The sequence below is a fragment of the Schistocerca gregaria genome, chromosome 9, assembly GCF_023897955.1.
Source record: "Schistocerca gregaria isolate iqSchGreg1 chromosome 9, iqSchGreg1.2, whole genome shotgun sequence".
Classification (NCBI taxonomy): Eukaryota; Metazoa; Arthropoda; class Insecta; order Orthoptera; family Acrididae; genus Schistocerca; species Schistocerca gregaria.
Window position 1 is genome coordinate 179,963,404 of NC_064928.1, and position 21,918 is coordinate 179,985,321.

At 38.8% G+C, this 21,918-nt stretch overlaps 1 protein-coding gene across 2 annotated transcripts in view; it reads left to right on the forward strand.

Moving 5' to 3' along the window:
• Positions 1–20,619, forward strand: part of LOC126291425 (hypoxia up-regulated protein 1) — an 83,901-nt gene extending 63,282 nt beyond the window's left edge. For both annotated transcript variants that reach the window (XM_049984941.1, XM_049984940.1), the window contains exons 16-17: positions 5,089–5,346; positions 19,602–20,619. In XM_049984941.1, coding sequence (XP_049840898.1) covers positions 5,089–5,346; positions 19,602–19,633 — 290 coding nt within the window. In that variant the 3' untranslated portion in view covers positions 19,634–20,619. The remainder of the gene's footprint in view (positions 1–5,088; positions 5,347–19,601) is intronic.
• Positions 20,620–21,918: the final 1,299 nt, after the last annotated feature.

Consider the following 21,918-nt stretch of genomic DNA (forward strand, 5'->3'; position numbering starts at 1 on the left):
CCATTGGCTAGTCTGTGTGTGTATCACATTAAGAACTACGCAGATTTCTTACACTTTGATTAAAGGGATTATGTTTCAACAATTCCACAGTTTTGGTGTGGTTTCTCCCTTCACTCGCATGCCCGTGTCTGATACATTAATTGAGATTAGTTTTGGTGTTGATTTTACTAACCTCTTTCATCATGTCAACTTCCACTTTTTATTCAGTGGTCAGCTCAGTGAATGCACAGGTGGAGTTGTGATGGGAGTCCCTTCATGACCTGTTATTGCCAGTCTGTTTATAAAAATTTTTGAGGAATGCGTTGTGGAGTCAATGGTGTAGAAACGTATATGCTATTTTAAATGTGTGTATGGTACTTTCGTTGTTTGACTAGAAATGAGTATTTATACAGAATTTTAGATCCAGATTCATCCACCCAAATACTGACTTCACCAAGGAGATGGAAAATGGTGGCTGCCTTCCTTAATTTTAAGTATGGTCGGGAGGAAGGTTGATAGTATTTTAGGAAATTTAGTTTGTGGGGAGCCAACCTACTCTGATTTGTATCTTCAGGCTGATAGTGACACCATCCAGCTTACTATGAAGGGGTTCTTCTTATCTTTGTTCGTAGGCCATGAAAGTTTGTGAGTCGGGTTAGCCCACCTCAGTCACCAATTGTGAGAACGGTTATAGTGAACGACGGATCAGATGTGTGTTAACGTACTGACTGAGTGGTGAAAATAAGAGGATGGCACTGAAGTGTCCCCTTTTCACCTTACACAGGTAACATTTCTGACAATTGTATTCTGCGGAAACACGGCACGAAGTGTGTTTATGTACCACCATCTAAAATTGTGGTCTGTAAAGGATGACCTCAGTTTGCGTAAGGTGGAAGTCTGTTGTCTCTTGTGCAGTTGTTGCATCATTCATTGGTCAGACTGTGAAGGACCACTTTATTGAGCATAATCATCACACTCGTGTATGAGAAATGAGCAAATCTACATTTGCAGAGCATTTCCTTGGTACTTGTCATCTTGTGGAATATAACAACATAGTTCTGGTGTGAACTTCGTCAGCTATTGGGACAGGGTTACCGAGGAAGCAATCGAGGTTGAATTAGCATGTGACGTTTTTTATTACTTTCTGCTTGGAATCTCTCTCTCTCTCTCTCTCTCTCTCTCTCTCTCTCTCTCTCTCTCTCTCTCTCTCTGGTCAAAATGTAGCAGTACATAATTAATTGTGCCTCAAAACTGAAGAGTTGAGCACCTGTATAAAAATGGTGTCTGTCCAAGATGGAACACGGCTGAATTCCTGCAAGTTCTTAGAACATTTTATATGCTGGGAGAAACTAGTTTCGCCCTGTGTACATTGCATAAAATGGGAGTGCTGTTTCGAGCTGCTACATGCACCACTGTCAGCTGACGAGATGTAACCTTCTCTGACGCCTTGCTGTGAGTAGCACCAGGTGGCAATAGGTGCCTACTTCCATGCGTAATTGAATGCCGTGCAGTCACACTTCACTCAGCCTCTTTTTTCATAGAGATGCAATCCAATGTGATGAGCACCATAGTGTTAATTCATTTTACTGGTAGAGGGTCATATGTTGGACCTGCATTTGATAGGGTGATGGTGAAATTCCCCTGCAGACAGTCTGATTTAAGTTTTCCATGGTTTCTCGAAATTTCTTAAGGCAAATGCTAGGATGGTTCCTTTGTGAAGAGCATGGTCACTTTCCAGCCTTACTTCCCCCAGTCTGAATTCATCTGTAACAACCTTGTTATCCACGGAATGATAAGCCTCGGTCCCACCTTTTCTCGCGCTGTGTTCTCATGGGACGTGGATGCAGAAGCTTACCACGCTTTGGTATCGGCGTTCATGTGTGACTCGACCAGTTGTGGAAAGCTCACATGGACTGACATATGTACGAATACCTGGCAGAGTTATCATTAAACACAGACCATGAACGTGCGCCTCTTATAAATTAGGGCTGATGTCACTTGTGTTTTTGCTGGCAGTTTTGCACACAGAAAAGAACACCTGAAGTAAAGACCCTGATGGCTTCTGAGTAGAGTATATTTTAGCTGATATTTAAGCTCAGTAATAGACATACAGCTGGTTTCAAAAACATAGTGTGTCTAAAGATCAATTGGATTACCTTCTGGAATGTATTTCCATACTGATTTCTAAATTGGACACTCTTCAGAGACAGGTAGCATCTGTAAAAACAAAACTTCAAATGGAGTTACACAATTTAGCCCCAAGAAATTCTTTGAACAGTCTGGTTTTAATTCGTATTACAAAAAATAGTTGGTAAATTCGTGCTTGATACCTACAAAGAGGTCTTAAAAGCTACTCAACCCATTAGTATTTGAATGTAATTTTTTCCCACGTAACAAACTAGATTGTACTGGCCATTGCTGAATGAACTGGTGAATGAAAGGATTCATTGGCGCAACTGCAAGAATTCTGGTATGTGAATGTCATCAGTGAAGGAGCCCCATTGCTTGCTGTCGGATACCTTCTCCAACTCCTTGCAATAACGATTAAAGTTTATTAAATTTTGAAATCAACTGTGTTGGTGATAATGTTTGCACTGCCTTTCTTATGTCTCTGGAAAGTCTCTTTCTTGCAACGAACAAACTGAGTTTCCTGTGTAATCTGTTGTAATTTTGTCACCCGAGCTATCCTTCACATGGCAAAGGCAAACTTGTGACTGAAAATCAGATTGGTTTGATAAAAGGTGAGAGTCCTCATGCTCACCTCTTAACTTAATAGGACTTGAGCCAAGGGGCTTCATTCGCGTGGGTCACAGTCCACACGACACTCTGCACGGAAACACGGTTTTATACGAAGGTCATGTCATGGCAATGTTTTTTTATCTTGAAAATGGTAACAAATTAAAAAATTCTGAAATATACAGATTGAGGGTTAGTTCATATGCAAACATTGTGTGAAGGGGATGGATGAAAACAAATACCACCATAAAGGTATAGCACAAGAAAAAAGAAAAATTTTTGTCGTTACAAATTTGTTTTACCATCAGTTGCAACAGTACACAATAGTACATTACAAACTGCATGCATTCCATGGCATCAGGAGTCCACAGTAATGTGACATGCTAGATGGCAGTCCTCCCAGGAAAATAAAGCACAAAGGGAGACCGCATTGTGTATTGAGTGGCTATTCAGGGTTGATGTTACCCAACTTCAACACTGCTCTCAGATTGCAGTTGACAGTGGAAGGAATGTGTGATAGTGGCATGAGGAGCTTGGTGGAAGTGGTATGAAATGCTGCTCTACCATACTGAACGGCTGCTCGGCGAGAAGGTGCATTCACGTGCTGCATAGCCATAATGGCAGACACGTGCTGACCTGGGCAGCCTGTCAATGTGTGGTGGACTGTGCTCGTATCCAGATTTTCCCACTGCTAGGAGAATGACAGAAGATGGCCACTAAAGGGGTTACAGCGCCATATTGGTATTTAGAAGACAATAATCTACAGTATTATACGTGAGCTACACATGTGAAGTTATTGCAAAGTGTGTGCGTCATGCACTAAATGTTGTGGAGAAGTGGACACACTGTGAAACTTTCATCTGCATCTAGCACATTAGGCAGTGGAGGGAGGCAATATGCTTCTGAGAATCGTTGCCATACGTGAATTTTGGGCCAGGACCTATGAGCCAGAACTAAGACGCCAGTCCGCAGAATGGCGTCTTGTAGGTTCACCACAAAGGTAGCAATTTCATTAAAATCCATGCCCTATGAAGTTAATGGCCATGAGAGCCTACGACATTAGAGGAGTGATTGTGCCACTTTCTCACATGGTCCAACTGTTAATGCACTGCTCTCGGTTGCACTTTCCTTCAATGGCACTTATGACGGGCCGTTCAGGAGAAACATCCTGAATGTCTATACGATTCACTAATTCCTCAGGGCAACGTGAGAGCACGTGTGGCAGAATGTGTGTGGAATCTGCTCGTACGATGGGGGTGGGAAGTACTGGAGCACCCACCATATTTGCCAGACCTATCACCTTGTGATGAGGACCTCATACGAAAACTGGAAGAGCTATTGCATGGAACACACTTTTGAACAGGTGAAGACATTCCCAAAACAGAGAAACAAGATCAGACAATTCACTCATGGTGAGGCAACTTGTCTTTTGCATTTTCAACATTGTTGGCAGAGAGTGACGGATTTGTTGGGAAACTACTTTGAGGGGCTCTAACATGTCAGTTCCTGCCCTTTACTATTGTGCACTATTCCAAATGACAGTAAAACAAATTTTAAACAACATGATAAGTTTCACGTTTTTTTTCTCGTGCTATATCTTTTATGGCAGTGTGTTCATCTGTCACCCTACACTTGATGTTTACATATGAAATAACCTTCCATTTGCGTATTTCAGAATCTTTTAATTTGATGGTATTCTCAAGACAAAAAATAATTGTCATGACTAATGCAGTGACCCTCATAATATTTGTTTAGTCCAATATTCAGAAACATACAATTTCCAATAAATTGCTAGCAACCATTAAAAACTTGGTTTCAGATAAAGCATGGTTTAAACAGAGTTTGAAAGACATTTTGGTAGGCAATTCCTCCTACTCTGTAGATGACTATCTTAACAATGGAAATGTAAATATTAGCACTGCCAGTTTACTGTCAATATATTCACCTATTTTGACAATCTCCTGAAAAATGTTCGAGGTAGTAAGTATTATGTTCAGATGTTTTATGTGTCTTTACCTTATACTTTCCTAGATGGTCTACATGTATGAGTTACCTTGTTTTTTGGGTCTATGGAATGACTACTGCTTCTGATCTAATGTAATCAGTGTAAGTCAGTCCTATTATTGGCACACGCTACAAGAAAACTGTTAATGTCTGTCAGTGTTGTTACAATGTAGTAACATTGCTAATAATGCCTGCAAGACTACCAAGCACTGTAAGAGATGGAGATATTTCACAGATTACATTTTTAGCCTGCAAATAGTCTGGGGCAATGGATTTTTGATGTAGGGCATGTTTGAAGGTGAAGCTGGTTTTCTGAACAAAACTGTTCAGCTGTACTAGAGAATGTTCCCCCTAACTTTTGTTTTTCAGCCGATGACACATCATCTTCAGGAAGCAAAGACAAAAATGAAACTACCACAGACAAAAAAACTGAATCGGATCAACCAGTCCCCGACTCCACCTCTGATGACGTAGAAGAGAGGAGTCCCGACATGGACCCCGAGGCTGTTCCGCTCCCGGAGGACGTGACGGGTGGTGCTGAGGAGGGTGGACCGGCGGTGCCGGAGCCGGATTTGCCGGCTTCAGCGGACCCTCTGTCCAGCGACAAGAAAGCGGATGTCGTGAAAGGTTAGTTTGTCTAGGGAGCGTGGCAGGGGAAAAGAGTGGTCAGCATTTGCCACGTTACAGATGAGCACAGATTTGTTACATAATACACACTTTTCATCTCTCTCTCTCTCTCTCTCTCTCTCTCTCTCTCTCTCTCTCTCTCTCACACACACACACACACACACACACACACACAGCTTTTCATTGTGGCAACTCCTTTCTTAAAATGAAGATTGAATTTGTTTAAATGTTGTTAGAGCTTTTTTCCAATCTGGAGCACTGTAGCTCGGTAATCTAGGTATTGTAATTTGACTTGAGTGAAACACCACAGCAAGGGGCATGAGTAAAAAAATCCTTAGGAAAAAAGAGTTATCATATTGAAATCATAACTGAGCCTCTGGATTTAGTGTCTGGCAATTTAAAAATGATAATCGAAAAGAATAAACATGTCACAGCTTCACAAAAATCTGCTGAAAGTCACCACTTCTACATGCGTTCATTTGAAAAACAAACTATTGATCAGTGAATTTAAATGCAAGATATTCTTGAATGACACTAAAGGGACTGTGCCTCATAAGCCAAAGTCTTTACAGAAATATTCGTGGTAACGACAATAGCTCTGGTGCATTTATAAACTGGCCAGTCCATAATGAATACAATATGACTACTGACTGAACACCTTACGACTTATCTTAGAAGAAAGATTAGGGAAAGGCAAACCTACGTTTCTAGCATTTGTAGACTTAAAATACCCTCTTTCAAATTCTAAAGGTGGTAGGGGTAAAATGCAGGGAGCGAAAGGCTATTTACAATTTGTACAGAAACCAGATGGCAGTTATGAGAGTCGAGGGACATGAAGGGGAAGCAGTGGTCAGGAAGGGAGTAAGACAGGGTTGTAGCCTCTCCCCGATGTTATTCAATCTGTATATTGAGCAAGCAGTAAAGGAAACAATAGAAAAATTCGGAGTAGGTATTAAAATCCATGGAGAAGAAATAAAAACTTAGAGGTTCACCAATGACATTGTAATTCTGTCAGAGACAACAAAGGACTTGGAAGAGCAGTTGAATGGAATGGATAGTGTCTTGAGGAGTATATAAGATGAACATCAACAAAAGCAAAACAAGGATAATGGAATGTAGTCGAATTAAATCGGGTGATGCCGAGGGAATTAGATTAGGAAATGAGACGCTTGAAGTAGTAAAGGAGTTTTGCTATTTGGGGAGCAAAATAACTGATGATGGTCGAAGTAGAGAGGATATAAAATGTAGACTGGCAATGGCAAGGAAAGCGTGTCTGAAGAAGAGAAATTTGTTAACATAGAGTATAGATTTAAATGTCAGGAAGTCTTTTCTGAAAGTATTTGTATGGAGTGTAGCCATGTATGGAAGTGAAACATGGACGATAAATAGTTTGGACAAGAAGAGAATAGAAGCTTTCGAAATGTGGTTGCTACAGAAGAATGCTGAAGATTAGATGGGTAGATCACATAATTAATGAGGAAGTATTGAATAGGATTGGGGAGAAGAGAAGTTTGTGGCACAACTTGACCAGAAGAAGGGATCGGTTGGTGGGACACGTTCAGAGGCATCAAGGGATCACCAATTTAGTATTGGAGGGCAGCGTGGAGGGTAAAAATCGTAGAGGGAGACAAAGAGATGAATACACTAAGCAGATTCAGAAGGATGTAGGTTGCAGTAGGTACTGGGAGATGGTGAAGCTTGCACAGGATAGAGTAGCATGGAGAGCTGCATCAAACCAGTCTCAGGACTGAAAACCACAACAACAACATGACTATTGAAAATATCACAATGTCATATTTATCTTGATGCTTGAGGCAGCAAATGCCAGTTCTGAATATCATGCTTTTTAGATCTACATTCAGCATCTTCACCTTTTTGGTATCAGAAAAGATTCAGTTATTCTTCAGTCTCAGTTGCACGTTTTCTACTTACATGATACCCATATTTAGTTACATTCAAAGCACTGTAGAAATAGAACCACACATCAGAATGATGTTAAATTTGAACAATATGTTATTCAAGCAGTGGAAAACGTCATGGAACAAAGAAATCAAACAATGGAAAATCCGGGGTAGAATGTAACAATATTGTGAAAAGGAAAGTTGCTACTCACCATACAGCGGAGATGCTGAGTCGCAGGTAGGCACAACAGACTGTCACAAATACAGCTTTCAGCGAGTAAGGCCTTCGTCAAGATTGGATGACATGCGCTTGCGTGCACGACTGCAGGGGCTTACTGGCTGGAAGCTGTATTTGTGACAGTCTCTTTGTTGTACCTACCTGCGACTTGGCATCTCCGCTGTATGGTGAGTAGCAACGTTCCTTTTCACAATAATGCAACAAAGAAAATTCAATGTGAATTTTACCAATAAATTGCACTGTAAGCATCTTACAACAAATGGGCTTGGCTACAAATGAGAAACGCTCGCAATACAGTGGCTATGGTTTTAGTTGTACATACACCCTCCAATCGAATGATTGTGCATGACTGCTTAAGTTCGGCAGTTAACTGTTGTATTGTTAGATAAGCACACCCATAATGGTAAGGTCGTACCACACTGGATGCGAAAAATCATATTTTAATTGCCCTAGGGCCTAAAACTGTATAAAAAGCAAAGAAAAATTGGTTATAATTTTTTTGCTTATGAAAACTGCATGAAAATTGAACTCTGTTCTTAATTGTCGTGAGACTGGCACAAGATATGTTCAGTAACCTGTTCATAATTTTTTGCTGTAAGTTGAAATCGAGAAACTGCTTGTTCCGCAACAGATTGGAGTGTTTCAGGGGTCACATTCAGTATGTGTTGCGCCGTGTATGCCTTCAATTCAGCTACATTCATAATTGGGGCATTGAACATAACTCTTGCTGATAACCTGAGAGCCAGAAGTAACATGGTGAGTCACAGATGATCTGCATGGCCAGGTTGTAGGGAAGTGATGGCCGATAATTCTAGTGTTTCTGAAATTCCTGTGCAGTAGTGCTTCACTGGCTGCGCAGTGTGCGAACAAGCACAATGTCTCATAAAAATGATGCTGCCCACGCATCCCGCTGTTGAAGGGCTATGACGGTGGTACGTCATAGCATTTACCAGTGACAGCACAGGCACAGGACTTGCAGGAGGCATTTCTTCACCCGTGTTCTGCAATTCTGCATATTGATATGTCCTTGGTGGTGAAAATCGGCTTTCTGTCCACAGTATGTTTCGTGACTATTCACTGCCCAGTTTTGTGCGAGCAAGAAATTCCAGAATGAGTGTTTGTCTTACAGGCATGACCTGCAGAAAGCAACTCCTGAATGTGGGTGATTTTGTATGGATAGTAATGCAGGATTTTATGCACCGTGCTCACAGGAATGTCCAGTGTTCAGGCTGTTTCCTGTGCACTGCAAGTTTGCCCACCACCACATGAGCCCTACTGCAAGAGGGTCAAGGGGGGAAAATGGGGCAAAGGTGACAGGGAGAGGGAAAAGCAAGCAAGCAGGAAGGGGAGGGTAGGGATGTTAGTTCACCAAGAGGGGTCTTGCTAGTAATTTTACGATACTTAAATCTTCTACTTTTTATGCATCGAATGTCCTGTACTTCCAACATTTCTTTCTTCGCATTCAATCCCCCTTGCCCCATTTTATAATTTTACTGTTTTGTGCAATTCAGTTTACGCACCCATTGTGCTACACTATTAACATTTTAACAAGAATTTTTATGTAATTATATTTTTAATAATTTTAGCAACGCCCCTCTTATTAAACTCATGACATCCCTACAACTCCCCCTCTTTGCTTCCTTTCCCTCTTCCCAATCACCCTAACTCCATTTTTCCCCTCCTCTCTCCCTTATACCTATTTAAAACACCGATAACAGTTGCAAAACACAGTTCTCTGATTAGTTTCTAAACAAACAAGATGGTTTGCTGATGCAATTACTTAGGTAAGTTTCACTTTCGTGTAAATTTTTTTCTACTTATTGTAAAACAGTTTTACTTTGTTTTAGAATGAAGATGTCTTGTACTTAGAAATGTGCAACTGAAACTAAAGAATAAATAGACTTGTTTCAAATATCTATACAGTTGCTGATTCTCTCAGATCAAATTTATATGCTACAGTGAAAGTATTGATACCAGTTTCCCGGGTACTACATTCTCCAGGCTGGGCGGCAACTCGTACATACTTTGCAGTAAACATGCAACAATTTAATTTTTAAAAATTAATAATATAAGGATTTATTCACACTTACTACCCTTCTCCTGTTTCTCAGTAACAGATTATTCTCTGTTTCCATTTGAAATCAATATTGTGGGGAATTAAAAAGTACATAATTGGTCTGTTACACTGCTTATTTACCTTGATAATTGAATATTAAAGCACAATGTGTGAAAATATAATATGTATGCATAAAAAAATACTTTCAAAATGGCAGCAGGAGAAAACGCATAAAAGATATGGAAAGGTGGGCTTTCAAAACCATTGGCTCTTCGTCCTGGCAGATGGGTTAATGAAAAAGGAAGAGAGCAGAAAGAAAGGTCTTAGGAGATTCAGGAAATAAAAAAAGTTACGGAAAATTACCCAGAACCCTGGACCATGGGGAATAGTATTTCCTTTTCATCCCGTTGGTAAGCCTTAGACCTGGCATTCTGGGCGACTTTTCTGTAACTCTTCTCATTTTCTGAATGTCCCCAGTCCTTGTCTTCAATTCCTCTTCCTTTACCTTCAACCTTTCTGCCAGGATGAGGGTGAGGAGAGACAAGCTCCAAAAAGCTCACACGTTTCCACATCTTTTTTGTGTTTCCTCCTGTCATCCTTTGGTGGGTAAACTTTTTTGTCTACACCAATGAGCTGATCTTAATGTGTTTCCTAATGCTTTCACCATTTTACTCCAAAAGGAAACAACATTTAAATGGCAAAAGCATTGTTTACTTTGACAATTCTACATAATTGACTCTGAATGCACCAAATACATGAAAAATCTTCCTATAATTCAGTTTCCTGCCCACAAGTAAAACAGCATGTCTAGTGCATGCTACACACACACACACACGCACACACACACACACACACACACACACACACACACACACACACATATATATATATATTTTCTTCTGCTGTGACATATACTGGTATTTGAAATATAATAAACTTTACTAGTAAGTCGGTGAAAATGCTACACAGAAAATCTGGAGTGGATTTGGTGGAGATACAGTAAATTCAGTTGATGCATTAAAACTACATAGCATTTGTTATTTTAGTTAGTTAGTTATATTACTTGTTCCATGGATCATGAACACGATTCTTTCGTAATGATGTGGAACGTGTCAAAGTGCACAAGATTCATTTATCCCAAATAATCATTGTTAGTCTTATATACGGTACAATTGTTAATGCTTACTGTATTTCTTTGGCCTATGTCTAAAAATTCATCTATGGAGTAGAAGAAGTTGTCATTCAGGAATTCCCTTAACTTACTTTTGAATGCCGATTGGTTGCCTGTCAGACTTTTGATATTGTTTGGCAATTGACCAAAAATCTTTGTGGCAGTATAATTCACCCCCTTTTGTGCCAATGTCAAATTCAATGAACGGTAGTGAAGGTCACCCTGTCTCCTAGTATTGTAGCTGTGGACTGTGCTATTAATTCTGAAGTGATCTGGGTTACTAACAACAAATTTCATTAGGCTATAGATATATTGTGAAGCTACTGGCAATATCCCTAATTCTTTAAATAATTGTCTACAAGATGATCTTGGATGAGCCCCAGACATTATTCTGATAACACGTTTTTGTGCAATAAATACCTTCTTTCTTAGTGATGAATTGCCCCAAAAGATGATTCCGTAAGAAAGCAACGAATGAAAATATGCACGGTAAGCTAACTTACTGATGTGCTTGTCTCCAAAATTTGCAATGACACTAATAGCATAGGTAGCTGAGCTCAATCGTTTCAGTAGATTGTCAATGTGTGTCTTCCAGTTTAAATTCTGATCAATACAGACACCCAGAAATTTTGAACAATCTGCTTTCGCTAAAGATTTTCCCCCACACTCTATATTTATTTCCAGTGTTATGCCTTTCCCTGTACTGAACTGTATGTACAGTGTTTTTTCAAAGTTCAATGAAAGTCCATTTGCGGAAAACCACCTAATAACTCTTTGAAAAACATTGTTTGCATTTTCCTCAGCTGATTCTTGCTTTTTAGGCTTGATTACAATACTTGTCATCTGCAAAGAGAACAAAGTTAGGGCAATTGGGTCCATTAATCTGTTCAGAAATGTAAATAAACTAAAATTCTTTCAAATTTTTGCTGCTCATAGAATAATTTTCGCTTGCCAAGAAAAGAAACGAGGGATACCCAGTTCTAGATGGTGTGGCCTTGCAGGAATGAAGCCACTTCACTGGGACTTTACTCACAAAATTATTGTTGAAACAATGAGTTTCCTGTTCTTCTACTCCCCACTTTCCCACCAAGTTTACTTGTTTTTGTTGTGCTTAAAATAAGCCAACATTTGTGTACATACACGTATTTGAAAGGCAGATTCTATTTAAAGTTAATAATTATGGTCATGTGTGGGGAGCCAGCAGTTATTTATAACTTTAAATTTAAAAATATAGTCAGTGTATATCAAGTTAAATTTCTATGTTTATGTCATCTAAAAGTTTACAATATAGTATTTCATACGATCTCCCACATATCAACTTAAGTGTTCAGATTCCTGAAGCAGTAATGACACAAAGTAGAATTAAAAAAAAAAAGTTGTTGAATTTCAGACCTGCATTTATGGAATATTTATCTTGTTTATGGTAGCACTGTACTTCTTTAGCCTTCAGTGTCCTTCTATTCAGTTGAGAATAAGTGAAGTGGCTTATGGTTGTGGATCTTCATGGCTGTATAATGAAAATCTTTACAGACCTCTCTCAGGAGCAGCCTTCGTGGTTTGCCTCGGCTGTTGTTGTGTGTGCTATCCATGCCTTGTTTGCAATCATCGCTGCGTGAGATTACACACGCGCACACACACTCGCACACAAAAACCCAAAATGTATGTCTGCCGTTTCCTTATGTCTCAATTCTTGAGGGATTTATTTGCATGTCCTATGTCTGTCACTAACATTGTAGTGGTATATTGTTGTTTCCATCTGTAAATACTACTGCTGGGATTGTATAACTTCACATTGGATCTCTTTTTTTGTAATGTAAAAGTTTAACGTAAATTTTACACACGAATTCTAAAAAATGGAATTAAGTAATGTGGCATGAAAACTATTGTAGAAAAGGTTTTTAAAAAATGGAGATAAAGTATATATAGGGGAAATGTTTGGCATAAAAATATTTCAATTTGAGTTATTTATGGGTGTATATGTATTTTTTATTTGTTTTCCCCGTATTATTGAATCAGTTCAAACTATGAAATGTCAAATCTTAGAAAATGAAAATGTTGGGCATCTGAACAGATTGCTTGTTAGTGGTTAATGTTATTCTTTTTTAATCCCAGAAGAACCGTGTAGCAGTAATTCGTCCTCTCCAGGTGTGTAAGGTGTTGCCAGAGAGAAGGAAAAATTGAATGTAGCTCTCCTTCTTCTAGTTCTGTTACATTATTCTGGATTGGGAAGTTTTGTTGTGCTTGCAAGTCAGAGTACTGGGCAGTTCAAAATAGTGATTACAAATGTCTGTAACTATTTAATGTGTAGTGATACATAGATGATAAATACAGAGAATGTAAGAGTTCGAAATATTGATCGTTGCACAAATGCAGTGAATCGGTAGTTGGTGATGCATAATTGAAAAGTGCCATGTCATAAATAAAAATGGTAGATGGCATGTAGAAGGCATGTAGAAGGCATCCTGGATGTTAGAATTTAGCAATTGTCATAGTCCATGGATATCCACATGTGGAGCTAGCAGGGAACCACAAACAATGATTTGGAAAGTTCTCCTGATAGAACTGAATGTAATTGATATTTTACAGGAATTGAAACAAGAACACCACTTCATAAATGAGAATTCGCTATGGCTCTGCTGGAAGTCGGAGGTAGAAGCGTTTACTGAATGCCTCATTTTTGTGATGATGCAGTCTTCCACATAAATGAAGAGATCAACTAGCACTATATTTGAATATGGAGTACACAAAGGCATATTATTGACTTGGCTGCAGTGTCTCATTGCAAAAAGTGTAGAGTCCATTGTCTCTTCAGTGAGCTAAGTTCTTCTACATTTACTTGGACATGCCCAAGTAAAGGCTGATGCCACAGCTTGATACAGATTCCACGGATTACATCTTCCAGCAAGATGTTTGTCTTTGTCAAAAATGGTTCCAGAACTAAAAAATGTTATTTCTAGTGCACTCTCAAGTGACTCGATCTATGCTTTAGAATGTATGGTGCTCAGATGTGTTGTCCATGTGACTGAGGGTAGTCGTATAGTATAACTGTAAAGTGTGACAAAACTATTTTATTTTCTTCTCCATTCTTTGTAATTCTCAGTGATGTATCAACATGCATTAAAATAGTTACAGCTGTTTCTAAGTGCTAAATGAGCTATGAATTGCTCTTTAAGTTAAGAACTAAATGTGAATGCTTTCTTTAAATCTACAGATATCTTGTAATGCAGATGCCTAGATTTCCTCAAACCCAAACTAATTTTCAATCAGTTTGGCTTCTGCGAGCCTTTCTGTTATCCTGTAAATTATTTGCATTACTTTTCCAACATATTAAACATACGATTTGGTAATATTTACACTTGTCGGCACCTGATTTCTTTACCATCGATTATATTACATTCTTCTTTATGTCTGAGGGTATTTCGGCTGTCTCATATTTTGGCAGCAGATGGAATATTTCTGTCATGGCATACTCGCTCAAAATTCTCAGTAATTCTGAGTGAATGTGGTGTTCAGGAAATACTTCGTGCCCTGTCAGTCTCTCACAGTAATGCATCCCCTCTAATATTCCACCATTTCCTCTTCCCTTAGCATAAAATTGTCTTCCAATTTCATTCCTTTTACGTTCTTTGGTCTGTGGTAATTCCTTAATACTTCTTTAAATTTTTTGTAGAAGGTTTTTGATGTTATTGCTTGTGAGTTCTTCATCGATTTTAGTCAATCTGACAGGCTTGTATTGATGCCAGTCTGTAATGGTATGCTGATAAACGGTTTAGACACTTTCCTTACTCAGTAGTGGATGGGTCTGTTAATATCGGAAGTGCGTCTACCCTGCATATGGTACAAGATCAGGATAGGTAAGAAAAGAAGGAAATTAGAAGTATTCGATTTGTAAATGATTTTTAGGAATGGTCGTTTGTTGGCATATGTCATATTTTGGTGCCACTATTGAACTGTCACTGACAAAACCTTAAAAGTTCGTAATTTCACAGCCATTTTGGTTAATTAACCTTGTAAGTGGATTGGGATATTAACAATAGAATGCAACAGACCTGGGCTATTTTCATTTTTACTGGTTGGGTATTCTTGGCTATAGTCCATTAAAAATTACTTGATAGTTGATGGCTGTCACTTGTTGCTACAGTGTTGCCCCATCTGCTGCTGGCTATCGCTCAGTAGTAGGTAACACAAACACAAGACACTTCACAAATGCTGTTAATTGGTGATGCAGAGCACTTTTGGAAGTGGCAATAAAGAATGCCGGGCAGGGAACTGGAATTGAGCTAATTATTGTGGCTTTTTGGCAATGGTGAGTGGTTGGTGTATGGCGTTTAGCATACTGATTGGAGGAAATCAGCTCCAATGTGTGAAGTGTCATCTATCAAGTAATTTTAATCAGACTATAGTCTGGGTTTTCCACAACTTTTCTTGAGCTTTTCTTCCATACTTGCAAAGAAGGAACCTTTCTTTCTTTAAATAATCATTGTAATATTGTTTCCTGCTGCTTCCTGCTTACAGCTAACATATTGGTTTTCATGTAATCCTTTGGAACATGCATTTACAGTTTATATTACCAAATGTTAATTTCACTAAATCAGTCTAAATGTGTGTTGTTTTCATGAGCCAGTTTAAAAGCTGTTTTTGTTGTCCTGGTTTCCTGTGGGAAAGGAAGGTGTTTTTTTTTTTTTTTGGGGGGGGGGGGGGGGGGGGGGCAGAATATTCACGTCTGGCGTAATGGCATGTTGCGATGGTAATGAGCAGTTCTCTGCAGAGCTCATTGGTACCAACTTCTTGCCACAGAGAATGTGTGTCATAATGGTACTGGAGCAGTATGTGTGCTTGAAGTATTAAGATGATGAAAGAACTCACTACTGCCATTTGTAGTAAAATGGGATGAAAGAGGAATCCAATAGAAACAAATGGCAAAGTAAAAGGCAAAGATAGCAAGCAGTGTTCATGTAGGAACATTGTAGTGCTCTAAACTGAATAGTCAGCAAGAAAATACCACTTCCCTGTGTGATTGTGAAAGTAGAACATTTGCTCATACAGTTGAAACATCTGCAACTTCCAGAAGTGGCATAAGTGTTTGGAATCCATTACAAAACCCCTCCCATCTCTGGTGATGGAGGGAAGATCCACGTATTGCTATAGTTGCAGCCCAGTCATCTGATGCTATATTAGTGCAAAAATTGTGCTGGAGTTGTATCAGCACGAATACAGCCGTGTGGCCAGATTTTGAATGAGAACTACTATTTTATAGTTTCTTGCCAGTTAAGAAATAAGGTGACAATAAAGGGCTGAATTGTGGTGAAACTGAGTGATTGTTAAATGAGAGCAGTAAACAAATTTGATGTTCATTGTTCTAATGGCATGCTTGGAGGGAAGGAATTGAGGGATCTGTGCAATTTAAAGAAAAATGTTACTCTCGTCCAGGCTGGAAAATTAATTGCAGTTGAGGCAGAAATGAGTAAGTGCAGCAAGAATGTTTTGTTTTGGAGACCAAATTCCCATTTCATTGTTTGGAAATAGGTTGTATGAGTGAAGGTGTCCAGTCCACTTATTTCTAGATATTTTACAAATGTTGCTATTGCCATGGTATGCATTGCTTTTTTTGTGTGAAATTTCATTAGGGAGACCGATTTTACTTCAAACCACTTAATTATATCGCTGCGGATATTGAAAACTTTCTGCTCAGCTTTCTCAAAGTTTGTTTTTGTTTGGTGAGAGATTATTGTGGTTGTCATGTACCAGCCTGTTTCATTGTAAATTATGTAAAAACTAAAATTAATAAAAGCATTATTCCATGCAAATGTAGCACCCACTAATTTCTCTCCTGCCAATTAAAACTGTGGCGTACTGGGAGGACTGCCTGTGTACGCTTCATTCTACTACAGAATGCACAAATTAGCATCTTAATCCACAGAATGCTTTTTATTTTTCAGGAAACTTTATTTACTGCAGAAAGGCATACTTGGTCAATTATTGCACTATAACTTACTGTGTGGTCCATGCTATCTGTACCCAAAGTGATGCCAGTAAAAGACAGATAATCCATGTTTGGTACTGCTAGTTTTCAGTCACAAACAAAAAAAATCTATCAAAAAATTTACAGAAATAAAACAAAACAAAAAATAGACTCATTAGGTCCTCAGTGTTCTCTTTGAGGCATGTAGTTCATTGCTGTTGTGTATATAGTTTCGCGTAGTCAGCGCGTACACAACTTTCCCACTAGAGTGCGCCCCGCTAAGCACAACAGCACAGTCGCAGCGGTTGTGCGTCTCCGCACTAAGAGATGGCACTGACTTAGAGACGGACCAAATTCTGCTTCCGTATGTAATGCAGCCAATGAGATTGCTGCTAATGTAGAACCTCTTCTTCTCGCGGATCGCACTCGCGCAGTGATACATGAACGCGTGAGGTATTATACCAAGTGTACAGACCGATTAGTCAGTCTGCATTAGTCTGTACCAGTCTATAGTAAAGTTTCAGTCTGCGCCTAATAAGATTATCATATTCCTGTACATAGCCATGAAGAGAAATGTATAGACACTTTCACAAGTATCAGAGATATGTGAGAATAACATTAACGTCCCAAGACCAAAGGAACTTCAGATTGTCAGTTGTAAACACTATCCAGAATCAAGTTACGTACTGTCTATGATTTTTATTATTTTAATAAATGTGTGTGAAAATTAATCAAGTTCTGTTTAAAGTTGGTCACCGTCAATCCGCTACTCTAAGCGTGCAAGTAGCATTTCTATCGTCTGACCGAAAGGCAGAAGATAAACATGGCACGATAAGACCACGAGACATGTTGCTGACACTCGCCTGCTTCATTAGAGCAACAAGTCAAATAATCTGATGGTGTGTGTACCGTAGGTCTTACAGTACGCACACCACAATTGTGTTTGCGCATTACAATTTGGTGATAGCAGTTCTGCTTGCCAGAGTACATCCACCTGAGATCGGGCTTGCTCAAATTATATAGATCAAAAAATTCAGTGAAGATGCTTCCCCATATACAATAATGTAGCTTACTCATTTATAAAGGTGGCTACTTCTTCACCTAACACGGGTAAATGTTCCTCTCTCATCAAACCAGTGTCATGCACTGAATTCTTCTATATTTATCATCAAATTGAAATGGCGATTATCAAATACTGTGTCACAATTTTTTTATGCAAGTAACACTTCCTTTCAATTACTGGTTGCATGACAGTGGCCGTGGCGGTCCAGCAAGCAGAGAACCACACTGCAGGCACGGAGGTCCTACAATTTTTTTCCCCTCATTCCAGTCCCTCCAAGGTGGCCCAAAGTCAACCAGAAGAGTGCGTTAATCGAAAACAAATTAGTGTTTCTGATTATAATTAGGCAAAAAACTGTTGTTCATCTAATTACTCAGGTGAGCACTTTTCAGCAGTTGATTGAGAAAGAGAGTAAAACAGTATTGAAAGTTAGCATACAGTCTTTTTCAATGTGTTATACATATTCCAAGGTATGACATGATGGAAAGAGTCACTCACAATATTTTGGAAACAGTTGGCAGTTGTGCTCACACGGCATTCACATGAAGGAACTCCATTCATTATTAATGTGTGAAGAAGCAAACACTGACTGCACAAAAAGGAAGGAAACATACATAAAGTGCATATGTGTTGTTTTGAATGACACACACAAACATGTGGGTGCAATGCAGCTAGAAATTTAATTAAAATATCTTTTGTAATACTTGCAAATCTAATTACATTAGTGTACTGTATGTTTTAAAACTCCATTAAAATTAGAACATTTGTTACTGCTGTTTTCGAGCACTGATCATTAAAGTGAAAAGTACACTATCAGGCCCAGGGGATTGATATTGCCCAAACAGTGTGTCGACTGTTAGCCCCATAAGACTGAGTGTGCACTTAACATGTTAAGAGCGCATAATCATAAAATCTTTTAAATTGATCCCTTTCTACCTCCCCCTTCGCCCAATTGCTTTTGAGAAATGCATCATACAGCTTTAGAAAACTGAAGTCTGGGTCGTGACCTTCAAATCCTAAAAGTATGGCCAAAATTGAAGAGGTCCAAAATTGCTCAGCCCCTCATAGTGTGCGGAATAATAATTTTACACTTGTTAGTTTTATTATACCTAGAGGTAATTTGTGTTTCCTTAACAATGACATTTGCCAGACAATCACATGTTGTTGTGCCTAGTGACCACACATACTATTGGCTACTCACTGGATGTCACCTGGTGACACATCAGTGGAGCTTTCTACCAGTTTTCCTGCAATGCTTACTTTTCTGTGCCAGTTGTGTCACTCTCTCTTGCACCAAGATCTGCATTCAGTACTTCTTCCCTTATAGCAAAAGTGCCAACTGTTCAGCAGGAAATACTTCTGCTTGTGCAATTAACCTTGACCGATCTCTGCAATTGACTCGTGTGTCTGTGCTTCATTGCGTTAATTATAATCTATTGACATTCCTCTAGTAACAGTAGTGTGCGCTTATCATAAGGTTTATTTAGTTTTATTGTAGTATGCAAAATATTTAAATGTTGTGTGACAGGGAGGATAAATTCCTTACTTGTTAACATGCAATGATGTTTCTCAACACACTTCACTTACTCTTTTTCTCTGCATGAAGCTTAGTAGTTGTGGGGAAAATCTGACAATAATTTCTTAGTTTCTTGAGTTTTGGCTGTTTTTAGTTTTTTATGAAATGTAAATACAAACAGCCATCCCTGTAAAACAGTACAGTGTCATAAGTAATACAAATATAACAATGCAGTAATTGTGAGAATATTTGACTGTCTTTAGTAATGTTGTTGGGCCACCGTATTTTTCTGATGGCTCTTGCTGTTTCATTATAAAAAATTTTACCATCTTTTCTTTTTTTGTCTTTCAGAAAAGGACGGGGAAAGCCACACAGAACTGTAACGTTTGAAGACTGTAGAGTTCCTTACCTCCACTGATTTGTGGAAGGTGTGATTTAATTCCGGAAGATTAAAACACTTCGTTGTCGCATTTAGTGGCCCCGTTGTGGGGAGAGATAAAGGGACCTAAACTGTACAGAGTTAATTGTAAGGTGCGAGTGAGTGCGTGTGAGAGATCTATCTGTTGCACAAACCGTGTGTTTGTTTTTCTTTGGAGTCCTCCCCTGCTGTTGTTCTCACCCCTATGTTTACTCTGTATAAACATTTGTCACAATTATTTATATTATTTATAAAAGACATTTTTGTCAGCATCCAGTTGTTTAAAATTGGGTCATGTAGTTATACAATGATATTTAAACATTGTCACATTAGAAGTGTGTGGAATGTCTGCAAGTTTTTTTGTTTTGTGCAATCTTGAGCACATTTCATGTAACTGTGGGAGAGATGTCTTTTTTTTCCAGTGTCACAGGGTCACTCGCCTGTGCATTTATGATAAATTTTTCATGTTTGTCTTGTTGAGAAGTAGCATCCTGTAAATATTCATCTCGTGTGTTGTTAGTTGTCATTGGCGTGAAACAAATTCACTTGTAAAATCTGTTGAACAAAAATTACGCGTATAACCAATTTTGGCAGTGCACACTGCACCTCGTGTGTTTCCTTACCCGTTTTTGCGAAAGTATTCGTATCACCTAATTAAAAAGCAAAAAAATTGTTTGCCTACCAGTTATGTGGCAAGGAAAATGTGTAACCGAAAATTGTGCGTTGTGGTTTATTTTGAGAATTGCAGACAAAACAGATGTAATTGTTATATTTATTCAGATAAAGTGTCAACATTTTTTGTATTGCACTTAATTTGAGTAAGTGTTTAACTGTTTGAATATCTGTAAGATCTTTACCGTGAATACCTTATTTGTACATCTTTTGGTTTAAATTCCTGTGTGTGTTGTACTTTTCCTTCAGAAAACATAAATGTGGGATCTCAATGATAAAGTTTTGTTTTTCATTGAAATATTTTCTTTTAGTGATGAGTATTCTGATTTTACAGTTGCAAGGAGGCAGTCTAAAGCATAACTGTTTGGCGTGCAAGGAGCAGGAAAAAATTGTCATGGCCACCATGTAGAACATTCTGACGGATGTGGCAATCTATTATTTATACAAAAATGTTTTAGTTTGTGTAGTATTCACATACATACAACGTGTATGTTTGCAAACCAGTCCGTGACAATTCCTGCTGTGAACTTAGTGTGCTTACACAACTTCCCCACTCAGGCGTATGTTGTCTCATTTTCACTTTGTCCTGACATGACCATTGAGTGCTGTCATTGTAGGGATGTAATGCATTAAATACAAACTAAATCTGTCTTTTATTTAACTGCAACTTCCTTCAATATTTAAAGAACATTACTCACACATTGAGTCTTCCTTCAGCTGCACCAATGAACGCCTGTTTCATACCATCAAGTCTTACAGACTTACTGTGTCAGGCACACGATGACATTTAAAATTCTATATGCAGGAGTGTTTTGTGACCGATAATGGTAGTGTGTAATCAAAATATTCAAAACAGTTCCCAACATTTTGTCTTCAATTTATTTCATTTGGCTCAACAAAAATTGCATCCAACAACTTCCCAGTTGTCTTTGTGATTTTTCAGGGAAAAACAAAAGCCTGAAGTTTGCTGCTGCAATCGGAATATGTTTCTGTAAACTCTTATGTAGTGACTTCTGTTTTATTGCCAGAAGTTGATGTAAAATCCAATCCTACTGGCAAACACAAGGTGCGTTCGATAAGTAATGTGACCAAATTGATAAAATATCATTTATTGAATATATTCGTACAAATAATCAAAAATTTTCAAAACAGCGACCTCTCGTGTCGATGCACTTCTGGAAACGGTGTTTCCATGCCTGGAAGGCATCCTGGAATGCGTTGCCCAGAATGTCCTTTAGAGATGATGTAACATGCGCCTGGATGCTTTTAATCGTGTCCCAATGTTTTCCTTTCATGACTCCTCTTAATCGAGGAAACTAAAAAAAAGTCGGCAGGTACCAGGTCAGGACTGTAGGGAGGCTGAGGAACCAATGGAGTTTTGGTCCTGGCCAAGAAGTCGTTGACAGTGAAGGTGCTGTGACTCGGCGTGTTGTTGTAGTGAACTTTCCATGTGTCCATGTTGCTTTGGCAGCGTGAGACTCTCCTTTTCAGTGTTTTTAACACTTCAAAGTAGAAAGCTCAGTTCACTGTAGTCCTGGTAGGTATGAATTCTTGGTGGACAGTGCACTTGGAAGTCTG